The following is a 12,477-nucleotide window of genomic DNA, read 5'->3' on the forward strand; positions in this document are numbered from 1 at the left end:
ATAATTAATAATCAAGCAAAAAAAAAAAACGTAAACGATTTGAATAAATAAAACCAAGTTCCCAAGCAAATAAAACTAATTCTTAAACTTCTTTTTAATTTACTACATTGTACAGGAATCAATTGCATAATATTTGTGTCTTGTTCTGTGAAATCTGGGCATAATGCATGTGCATAAAGTGTCATCCCAGATTAGCCTGTGCAGTCTGCACAGGCTAATCAGGGATGACACTTTCTGCCTAAATTGGATTTTTGCTAAAAAGAGACTTCATTTCAACGAAAAATGTCATTAAAGCGTAAAGTGTCGTCCTGATTTGCCTGTGTGGACTACACAGGCTAATCTGGGACGACACTTTACGCACATGCATTAAGTCCAGTTTTCTCAGAACGTGGCTCATATTAAGACAACTGTGCATGTACAGACTGGCGGTGGTGGTGAAGGTTGGGCTGACCTGCTGGTTTGGTTCCCTGGACACCGGGCAGGGTGGCAAGTCCTGGGGGAAGGAGATCTGGGGCTGCAAGTGGATCTCCACGGGCTCCCCACAGACAAAGCTGCAGCAGAAGGTCATGTAAAATGTGAGAATTTTTATGAGGTGTTGATAGGGTAGTTTTACAAAAATTGTGTTCTTTCTTGAAAAAAATAAATAATGTATGAAGAGATCATGCTAGAATATTTATATATTTTTGTGTGAGAATATTTATATCTTTTTGTGTGTGTAAATGTATCATCATTTAACCAATTCATAAGTAATATATCAATAACTCTATACAGCACTTAATATCAAAGCATTCATTAAAAGCAGGTTCTTTTTAACACAGAGGCAAAATACAGTTCCATTTAAAACAAGCAAATGTCTTTCACCTCACATACGCCTCTTCTACCGCAGGGTTCTTGTTTCTGGCTGTGGCCTCATTGCCCACACGAAGAGTCAATGTCTGAAAGGGGCACAACAAAACTGGAATAAAATGAGTGGCGTTCTAATGAAAAAAAGGGCATAATGCATGTGCGTAAAGTGTCGTCCCAGATTAGCATGTGCAGTCCACACAGGCTAATTAGGGCCGACACTTTCCGCTTTTATGACATTTTTCATTAAAATGAAGTCTCTTCTTAGCAAAAATCCAATTTAGGCAGAAAGTGTCGTCCCTGATTAGCCTGTGCAGACTGCACAGGATAATCTGGGACGACACTTTACGCACATGCATAATGCATTATGCCTAGTTTTCTCAGAATGCGACTCAAATGATATATGAAAACACATATGTTAACTTGTGACATTTTTATGTCTTTTGTCACAACAATGATGGTGAAGAATACCCACGTGTCAACACGCACATTACTTCACATTTTCTTCATTTGATTTTTACATCTTTGATGGACATTGCTGTAAAGAAATGTTTTAGTTACAAATCTTTTATATTATAATGACAAAGAAAAAATGGAGGAATAATAGTTCACTCACCTGTTCCCCAAAGTTCCTGCATGTTACCAAGAAGGAATGAAGTCTTTCTGTAAAGCAGAAAACAAACAACATAAAAAAAAATCATCATTTCAGATCCTTGAAGAACATCAAACTATTCTACTGTTATATAGATTAGTTTTACATAAAAATTATTATACCTTTAAAAGCTTAAACTCAATTGTGTGGCATGCGAATAGAAATATTTATTGCCAAGTAAATTAGCTAAAGTTTCATATAAAACCCTTGTCTTTGAATTTGTTAACCATATGAAAACAGGATTTCAAACTTACTTAGAGAGCCAAATGTTTTCACGGGATGGAGCCATACATTTTTGGCCTCTCCAGCAGTCACTGAAACAGAGCCACACCACTTGTATGAAATGCGCTTTGAGAAAACTTACAGAAGGTCATGTTCGTAATCAAATATTAGCTTTTGTAGTCCACACAGGTTAATCAGGGACAAAGTTTTCTGCTTTTATGGAAGTTTACGTTTAAAGGAAGTTTCTTTAAAACAAAAATGCAGTCTAGGTGGAAAGAGCCGTCCCAAGAAAGCCTGTGCTCTACGACAATACTTGATGCCTTTGCATTTGGTCCTGTTTTCCCAGACACTATCTCATACATATATATACACGAACATTTTAGAAGCTTCTGTCAGAATGCAAGTGTATACACGTCATTCTCATAGCTAACATCTGGGTGTTCAAACCCAATATATATTAAATATAACTGTTGCTTCTAAAAAGTATGGCATTGTTTAGTTTGTATGTCCAACATGCTATACAGAATATCAAAACATATTTTTAATTGTATTAAAAATTCTTTGGTTACATAGTTATAAAGTGAGAATTTAAATGTTGACAGAAATTTTTTTTTTACATGTATAAATAAACAGTAAGCATTTTGGCTATTGCAACCAGTGTGTGTTTCAATAAACTACAATCACGCACAGATCAACTGATTACTAAAAAGCATATTCATAAAATGCCAGCATTCACTCTAGCTGTTTACAGGAGAGCATGGTTACACATATAACACATGTAGAAGATCATGGAAATAGTGCCATAACTTAAATCATATATACTATATGATACTGGAATAGAAGTGCACTTCATAAAATGCAAGCATGTTTAAATAAGATGCCTTCAGTATAATTTTTTTTTTAAATAAGGCACACAACTTTTGGAATTAATGTTGGGTAATTATTTTTTTTTTTGCGTTTCCGTAATTGAGAAGTGTTTATGTTTTAAAATTTCAATTGTGATTCAACATACGTTCCATTAGTTTTGTTGTAAAATAGAATGAACTTTTTCAACTTTTTTTCAGGGCAATTTAAGGCAATCTAGTTGGCACTAAAAAAAGGCTCACTGCCCATCCACAAACAAGCTGTCTAGCCAAGCTAAGAAGGAAACTCACAAACCCCAACTGTAGTACTTAATATTAAGAGGAAATGTTTGTGATAAATTGACAGAAAACACCTGGGTGGGATGATGGGGGTAACAAGCAAATTCCTTGAATTGATATCCCCTGCCATTATACTTCTGGACACATAAGTTTTCTGGACGGATGGACAACACCAATGTGCATCATCCTCTTATGCATATATATACTCATACCAAGTTTCAATGAAATCCGTCAAAGCACTTCCAAGATATGGCTCCGGACAAACAAAAAAAACATTTTTTCAAGATACAAAGGGCCATAACTCCGTTATTATCCGATGGTGTACAATGCCATTTTGCGTGCATCATCCTCTAATCCATATATGTACTCGTACCAAGTTTCAAGGAAATCCCCCAAAGCACTTCCAAGATATGTTTCCGGACACAAAAGTGCCGGACGGACGGAATGACGGAAGGACGGACAACGCCAAAACAATATCCCTCCGCCTATGGCGGGGGATAACAACCAGTCACACAGTCTTGATACAATGATAATATGAGATGACTGTTGCCAGGCAATAATAAAGCATGGTAAGCTTGCACAAGTACCTACCTTTCTGACCACCATTGTGGGCTGCAAGTGCAATAGTTACAGAAATAAACAACATTGGAATATGCAGTTTACTGTCATAAATATTTTAAATGTAGCAATCCTTCTTGGTAAAACAACATCATACAGATTTTAATTTGTTTATTTTGTTCTAAAAACAATATCATTACTGAATGATACTATAAAAAAACAACAGAAAACATGTTATACATTTTACATACATGTGCAAGAGAAGGAAGAAAACAATAATACATTTGTGTATACACCAACAACTTAACCTTTTCTCACTCAGAAGAAAAGTGACAATGGTTATATGCAACCAGCATAAAACCAGAACACCCTGCAAATAACTTGCTGTCTGTTAAGGTTTTATTCTGTTTGATTCTCATCAGTACCTTATGGTTAAAAATAACGCAGTTTACTGTCGTAATTTTACTCTTGAATCTATCAAGAAAGGTCTTCAATGTATTTTGATTTTCCAAGAGACTACAAATGTCAAAGTGCATATCTGAGTGGTAAAGGTCAAGCCTCTAGTGCCCTGTACAAGGCATATGTGGGACATACTGATATGGAAGGACTTGCCTCTAGTGCCCTGTACAAGGCATATATGAGACTTACTGATATGAAAGTACTTGCCTCTAGTGCCCTGTACAAGGCATATATGAGACATACTGATCTGGAAGTACTTGCCTCTAGTGCCCTGTACAAGGCATATGTGAGACATACTGATCTGGAAGTACTTGCCTCTAGTGCTCTGTACAAGGCATATGTGACACATACTGATCTGGAAGTACTTGCCTCTAGTGCCCTGTACAAGGCATATGTGAGACTTATATATCTGGAAGTACTTGCCTCTAGTGCCCTGTACAAAGCATATGTGAGACATACTGATCTGGAAGTACTTGCCTCTAGTGCCCTGTACAAGGCATATATGGGACATCCTGATATGGAAGTACTTGCCTCTAGTGCCCTGTACAAGGCATATGTGAGACTTACTGATCTGGAAGTACTTGCCTCTAGTGCACTGTACAAGGCATATATGAGACATACTGATTTGGAAGTACTTGCCTCTAGTGCCCTGTACAAGGCATCATGTGAGACATACTGATCTTGAAGTACTTGCCTCTAGTGCCCTGTACAAGGAATATATGAGACATACTGATCTGGAAGCACTTGCCTCTAGTGCCCTGTACAAGGCATATATGAGACATACTGATCTGGAAGTACTTGCCTCTAGTGCCCTGTACAAGGCATATATGAGACATACTGATCTGGAAGTACTTGCCTCTAGTGCCCTGTACAAGGCATCATGTGAGACATACTGATCTTGAAGTACTTGCCTCTAGTGCCCTGTACAAGGCATATATGAGACTTACTGATCTGGAAGTACTTGCCTCTAGTGCCCTGTACAAGGCATCATGTGAGACATACTGATCTTGAAGTACTTGCCTCTAGTGCCCTGTACAAGGCATATATGAGACTTACTGATCTGTAAGTACTTGCCTCTAGTGCCCTGTACAAGGCATATATGGGACATACTGATCTGGAAGTACTTGCCTCTAGTGCCCTGTACAAGGCATATGTGAGACATACTGATCTGGAAGTACTTGCCTCTAATGCCCTGTACAAGGCATATGTGACACATACTGATCTGGAAGTACTTGCCTCTAGTGCCCTGAACAAGGCATATGTGACACATACTGATCTGGAAGTACTTGCCTCTAATGCCCTGTACAAGGCATATGTGACACATACTGATCTGGAAGTACTTGCCTCTAGTGCCCTGTACAAGGCATATATGAGACATACTGATCTGGAAGTACTTGCCTCTAGTGCCCTGTACAAGGCATATATGAGACATACTGATCTGGAAGTACTTGCCTCTAGTGCCCTGAACAAGGCATATATGGGACATACTGATCTGGAAGTACTTGCCTCTAGTGCCCTGTACAAGGCATATATGGGACATACTGATCTGGAAGTACTTGCCTCTAGTGCCCTGTACAAGGCATATATGAGACATACTGATCTGGAAGTACTTGCCTCTAGTGCCCTGTACAAGGCATATGTGAGACATACTGATCTGGAAGTACTTGCCTCTAGTGCCCTGTACAAGGCATATATGGGACATCCTGATATGGAAGTACTTGCCTCTAGTGCCCTGTACAAGGCATATATGAGACATACTGATCTGGAAGCACTTGCCTCTAGTGCCCTGTACAAGGCATATGTGAGACTTACTGATCTGGAAGTACTAGCCTCTAGTGCCCTGTACAAGGCATATGTGACACATTATGATCTGGAAGTACTTGCCTCTAGTGCCCTGTACAAGGCATATATGAGACATACTGATCTGGAAGTACTTGCCTCTAGTGCCCTGTACAAGGCATATGTGAGACATACTGATCTGGAAGTACTTGCCTCTAGTGCCCTGTACAAGGCATATGTGAGACTTACTGATCTGGAAGTACTTGCATCTAGTGCCCTGTACAAGGCATATGTGAGACTTACTGATACAGAAGTACTTGCCTCTAGTGCCCTGTACAAGGCATATATGAGACATACTGATATGGAAGTACTTGCCTCTAGTACCCTGTACAAAGTATATATGAGACATACTGATCTGGAATTACTTGCCTCTAGTGCCCTGTACAAGGCATATGTGAGACTTACTGATCTGGAAGTACTTGCCTCTAGTGCCCTGTACAAGGCATATATGAGACTTACTGATATGGAAGTACATGCCTCTAATGCCCTGTACAAGGCATATGTGACACATACTGATCTGGAAGTACTTGCCTCTAGTGCCCTGTACACGGCATATGTGAGACTTACTGATCTGGAAGTACTTGCCTCTAGTGCCCTGTACAAGGCATATGTGGCACTTACAAGTCTGGAAGTACTTGCCTCTAGTGCCCTGTACAAGGCATATATGAGACTTACTGATCTGGAAGTACTTGCCTCTAGTGCCCTGTACAAGGCATATTTGAGACTTACTGATCTGGAAGTACTTGCCTCTAGTGCCCTGTACAGGGCATATATGGGACATACTGATCTGGAAGTACTTGCCTCTAGTGCCCTGTACAAGGCATATGTGAGACTTACTGATATGGAAGTACTTGCCTCTAGTGCCCTGTAAAAGGCATATATGAGACTTACTGATCTGGAAGTACTTGCCTCTCGTGCCCTGTACAAGGCATATGTGAGACTTACTGATATGGAAGTACTTGCCTCTAGTGCCCTGTACAAGGCATATGTGAGACTTACTGATATGGAAGTACTTGCCTCTAGTGCCCTGTACAAGGCACATGTGAGACTTACTGATCTGGAAGAACTTGCCTCTAGTGCCCTGTACAAGGCATATATGGGACATACTGATCTGGAAGTACTTGTCTCTAGTGCCCTGTACAAGGCATATATGAGACTTACTGATCTGGAAGTACTTGCCTCTAGTGCCCTGTACAAGGTATATGTGACACTTACTGATCTGGAAGTACTTGCCTCTAGTGCCCTGTACAAGGCATATGTGAGACTTACTGATCTGGAAGTACTTGCCTCTAGTGCACTGTACAAGGCATATATGGGACATACTGATATGGAAGTACTTGCCTCTTGTGCCCTGTACAAGGCATATGTGAGACTTACTGATCTGGAAGTACTTGCCTCTAGTGCCCTGTACAAGGCATATGTGAGACTTACTGATCTGGAAGTACTTGCCTCTAGTGCACTGTACAAGGCATATATGGGACATCCTGATATGGAAGTACTAGCCTCTAGTGCCCTGTACAAGGCATATGCGAGACTTACTGATCTGGAAGTACTTGCCTCTAGTGCCCTGTACAAGGCATATATGAGACTTACTGATATGGAAGTACTTGTCTCTAGTGCCCTGTACAAGGCATATGTGAGACTTACTGATATGGAAGTACTTGCCTCTAGTGCCCTGTACAAGGTATATATGAGACTAACTGATATGGAAGTACTTGCCTCTAGTGCCCTGTACAAGGCATATATGAGACATACTGATCTGGAAGTACTTGCCTCTAGTGCCCTGTACAAGGCATATGTGAGACTTACTGATCTGGAAGTACTTGCCTCTAGTGCCCTGTACAAGGCATATATGAGACTTACTGATCTGGAAGTACTTGTCTCTAGTGCCCTGTACAAGGCATATGTGAGACTTACTGATCTGGAAGTACTTGCCTCTAGTGCACTGTACAAGGCATCGTGTGAGACATACTGATCTGGAAGGACTTGCCTCTAGTGCCCTGTACAAGGCATATATGAGACTTACTGATCTGGAAGTACTTGTCTCTAGTGCCCTGTACAAGGCATATATGAGACTTACTGATCTGGAAGTACTTGCCTCTAGTGCCCTGTGCATGGCATATATGAGACTTACTGATCTGGAAGTACTTGCCTCTAGTGCCCTGTACAAGGCATATATGAGACATACTGATATGGAAGTACTTGCCTCTAGTGCCCTGTACAAAGTATATATGAGACTTACTGATATGGAAGTACTTGCCTCTAGTGCCCTGTACAAGGCATATGTGAGACTTACTGATCTGGAAGTACTTGCCTCTAGTGCCATGTACAAGGCAAATTGAGACTTACTGATCTGGAAGTACTTGCCTCTAGTGCCCTGAACAAGGCATATATGAGACTTACTGATATGGAAGTACTTGCCTCTAGTGCCCTGTACAAGGCATATATGAGACTTACTGATCTGGAAGTACTAGCCTCTAGTGCCCTGTACAAGGCATATATGAGACTTACTGATCTGGAAGTACTTGGATGAGTCCAGCACCCAGGGTTGTGGTCCCCCTGAGAAAACAACTTCTTTAGACGAGCCCAGGGCCACCACTGCTTCCTTGTCGGGGTCAACAGGCTGAAATGGAGAGAACATTCATAGAACCATGTTGTGTATCACTTTCACACAAAGTCATTATAGTCAATATACACCGCCACTTACAGGCTATTATGGAAAATATTGCCACTGCTTTACTATGGTTGTCATATTTCTATTATATATTTCAATGGTAAAATACATGATTGACACAATAAAAAAGAAACTTTAAAATGCAATTTTATGTTTGATGAACAACAATTACCAACAAAGTGGTTTGTGTACATTTTGATGTAAATTAAAATCAGTGTTCTTCAGAAAAAATTTAGTAGCATGTTATATTTTCAAAGTAGACGGCAACTTAGATATAAAAGGGGTGTATTTGCACCATTTGAATTGATATTTTATTTTTGGGAAAAGAAGCCTGCATATAGATTGAATGTAACCGCTGAAATCGCCGACTGCCGGTGCTTCCCGAGAACAAATGTCTCATTAAATGATTTCCCATTTATAAGGTAATTTTCAATTATAGTAGAAACGTTGGTATAAATAAATGGTATTTTGCCCAACATAAAAGATGTGCAGATTGCAACTAGAATTTATCCCACAACTAAATTTATTTTCTTTAGAAAACTCCAGGGTCAGTCACAAAAATTAACTTTATACAACCTTCTCCCAATTGATTTCTACAAGCCCATAAAATTTCATGTTAAAATGTTGTAGCGTATCGCCCTGACAAGTTTCATCATACAAAAACATCGAAGGGCAATAACTCTTATTAAAGAAAGTGAAGGGTTATGGTTCTAAAGCATGGCACTTCTCCTCATTAATATCAAACACCCATGAAATTTCATGTTGCAGTCTTTCATGGTATATAAGATATAGCCCTGTAAAGTTTCATTTTAAAAAAAACAAAGGACAATAATTCTTATTAAGTTTTATTAAAGAAAGTGTAGGGTTATTGTTCTTGTGCATGGCATTTCTACTTATTGATTTCTATACACCTATGAAGTTTTATGTTCATATCTTGAAAAGTTTCTGATATATAGCCCTAAACAGTTTTGTGACAGACTGACGGACTGACAGACCAACGAACGGACAGACAGACAACGCCAATTCTATATCTCTTCCCCTTTGCTATAAATCAATGAAGTGCGAAGGCATTTGAGCCAATAAATGGATCTGCACAATTTAGGTGCAAAAATGTGTAACTGTTACAATATGGACAAACTTAAATTAAATTGTATCTTCATTAGTAAATGTATACGACTCGCCTTGACAAAGCATTGCAAGGCTTTCTTCTACTTGTCAGATAAATCAAAGTACGCAAAGACACTAACCTAATGTTTTCTCGATATCTCCTGATTCTGCAGTTATATTATGCCTACGTCTAGTTTATTTATGTCACTTACCTCTAGTGGGTCATATGCTGCTATGGTGATGCTGGACTGAAGCTTGACCTTGCCATGGTCATAACTGACCTTGACCTCTGTATGACCTTGCTGAACAGCCTTGACCTTAATTATCCTGCAGCTACCCTCCTCAAGTATGGAATACCCTTCAATAATAGTAAAATACACAATATCAAAATTAACAAACATTTAAGAGCATAGCTGTTTGAAGAATACTCTTTATTCATAAATCAAAGGGAAAGAAAGAGTATGTAACGAGGGGACTTGGTCTATCTTTACTGAGGGTTGGAAGCAAAAAGTGTTGCATTGGCTTAAGAATTCTTTTATTTCAGATATCAGGGTGTCATGTCATTGATATCATGCCAATCACTTGTTGCACGAAGAGCCCTACCTTTTGCATAATTTTTTGAAATCTTTATCTATCATTCTTTCTATGAAAAACAGGTCTATGAAAAAGAGACTTGATTTCAAAGCCCTCACCATCGACATATTCGAAGACCGATGTATCAGAAAAAGTGACATTGATTGGCAAGTTTCTGCAGTCGTTGAAGGAGTGCCGTCTGCCCTCCATCAGGGTCCTGATGTCCAGAGGCAGGTCCAGTGCCCCACCCACCACTACCTCCACACGCTGGGGCTTGAACTCCATGTCAAAAGGGGGCAGAATGTGAACCTGAACAAGAGAGATCACAAAATGAGATCCATTAGGTATGGTAAATGTGGCTTTGGATGAACTCTTTTTTCAAATGTATATGTAACATAGAATACATATTTATGGATGTGGAAAAATACTCAGAGAAAAATCCATGCAGTTTATATACATAAACAATAAAATTATTATAATTATCACTTAATAAAGTGATCGCACAAATAAATATTAAATATATCAAGATGGTCAGTATCTAGCTCTATATGGCACCTTGCTGACTCCCTGGTGAAGCTGGTTCCTCAGGTCAGACGCCACAACCTCTGTGTGACCTAGGGCGTAGGTTGTCACCTCACCATATTTGTTCACTGTGACGACCGATGCATTACTTGTACTCCAAAGGTAATCACCACTTCCCCCTTGAGCCTGAAACATAACATGTTAATGCTTAATGTACATGTCAAACATTCTTTACCTTGTTTATGCACATTTTTTACAAACAAGACCATTGTATCCATTACCTCCTTCTTTACCCTGAACCGCGTTTTCAGGGACGACACTTTCCGCTTTTATGGTATTTTTAGTTTCAAGAAAGTCCCTCCTTACCAAAAATCAAGTTTAGGCGGAAAGTGTCGTCCCTGTTAAGCCTGTGCGGACTGCGGCCTGCACAGGCTAATCTGGGATGACATTTTACGTACATGCATAAAGCCCAGTTTACTCAGAACAAGGGTCACCCTTTTCAGATTTAAATGGCTCAGATTTGAGATACTTATATTGACCCAATTAGGAGAACACCCTTTCTATAGTTTATCTACAGTCTAGTAGTCTTGTATGAGACATAAAACCAAGGTGCAGAGTACTAGGAATGGTTCATCACTATGGGCATTAAAAAACACTTGAAAGGAAATCTCCTGTGTACCTGCCCCTATTCCTTCACAAACCAACAGTCTTATCTTGCAGGGCTTACTTGACAAGATGATATTGGAGACAATCCTGTTGCGCTCAATAACTACCAATATTTGCTGTCACAGAAGTGACAAAACAAACCAAGCCACATGTAGTCATTTATTGCAAGTTGCTGTCATCAATTCTATGTTAAAAGGGGGGCAAAGACAGCAATTGTTAATTTAATATAATAAAAATTGCACACACACAGCTTCACATTATAATGAATTAAGAGGGCCATGGTGGCCCTTGTCGCTCACCTGAGAATGATTTCAACAGACTGGAACACATTTTTAACTTGGCCCAGATATCATAACAAGAGTATTAACATGTTTTTTCAGCTGAGATTTCATTGGAACAAATGTTCCGACTCATGAAGATTGGCAAATAAATGTGGCTTATAAAGTGTCAACAGCCCCCAGCATCCATGTTTTTCAACAAAGCAGAAGCATTTTCATGTTCTGATCAAGTTTCATAAAGATTGGATAATAAATGTGACTTCTAGAGTGTTAACAAGGTTTTACTACATAACCATATAAGGAAAAATGCCACGCCCCCTTGCGGCCGTGTTTTTTTTTTAACAGATCTCAACCATTTTCGAACTCAGCCCAGATATCATTAGTATAAATATTCTGACCAAGTTTCATGAGCATTGGACCAAAAATGTGACTTCTAGAGTGTTAACAAGGTTTTACTATAGCTATATAAGGAAAACTGCCCCGCCCCTTGGCAGCCATGTTTTTCAACAGACCAGAACCATTTTCAAACTCATCCAAGATATCCTTAGAAAAAATGTTCTGACTAAGTTTCATGAAGATTGGACAATAAAAGTGACTTCTAGAGTGTTAACAAGGTTTTACTATACACTAAAGCCACATAAGGTAAACTGCAACGCCCCTTGGTGGCCATGTTTTTCATTCAACTGGAACCATTTTCGAACTCTTCCAAGATATTATTGGGACACATGTTCTGACCAAGTTTCATGAAGTTTGAACTAAAATGTGACTTCTAGAGTGTTAACAAGGTTTTACTATAGCCATATTAGGAAACTGCCACGCCCCCTGGCAGCCATGTTTTTCAACCAACCAGAACCATTTTCGAACTCGTTCAAGATATCATTATAACAAATGTTCTGAATATGTTTCCTGAAGATTGGACAATAAATGTGACTTCTAGAGTGT

The 12,477-nt window shown here is 39.3% G+C and overlaps 1 protein-coding gene across 3 annotated transcripts in view; it reads right to left on the reverse strand.

The window, feature by feature from the left end:
* Positions 1 to 12,477, reverse strand: part of LOC127836367 (nuclear pore membrane glycoprotein 210-like) — a 92,729-nt gene that overhangs the window by 58,077 nt on the left and 22,175 nt on the right. For 2 of the 3 annotated variants that reach the window (XM_052362978.1, XM_052362968.1), the window contains 9 exons: positions 10,625 to 10,777; positions 10,189 to 10,378; positions 9,709 to 9,854; positions 8,227 to 8,338; positions 3,451 to 3,471; positions 1,750 to 1,809; positions 1,460 to 1,506; positions 862 to 935; positions 452 to 551 (listed from right to left, as the gene is read on the reverse strand). In XM_052362978.1, the coding sequence (XP_052218938.1) occupies positions 452 to 551; positions 862 to 935; positions 1,460 to 1,506; positions 1,750 to 1,809; positions 3,451 to 3,471; positions 8,227 to 8,338; positions 9,709 to 9,854; positions 10,189 to 10,378; positions 10,625 to 10,777 (903 nt within the window). The remainder of the gene's footprint in view (positions 1 to 451; positions 552 to 861; positions 936 to 1,459; positions 1,507 to 1,749; positions 1,810 to 3,450; positions 3,472 to 8,226; positions 8,339 to 9,708; positions 9,855 to 10,188; positions 10,379 to 10,624; positions 10,778 to 12,477) is intronic. The other variant, XM_052362987.1, reaches the window with a different exon arrangement.

This window comes from Dreissena polymorpha, chromosome 1 (assembly GCF_020536995.1).
Source record: "Dreissena polymorpha isolate Duluth1 chromosome 1, UMN_Dpol_1.0, whole genome shotgun sequence".
In the NCBI taxonomy this organism is placed as follows: domain Eukaryota; kingdom Metazoa; phylum Mollusca; class Bivalvia; order Myida; family Dreissenidae; genus Dreissena; species Dreissena polymorpha.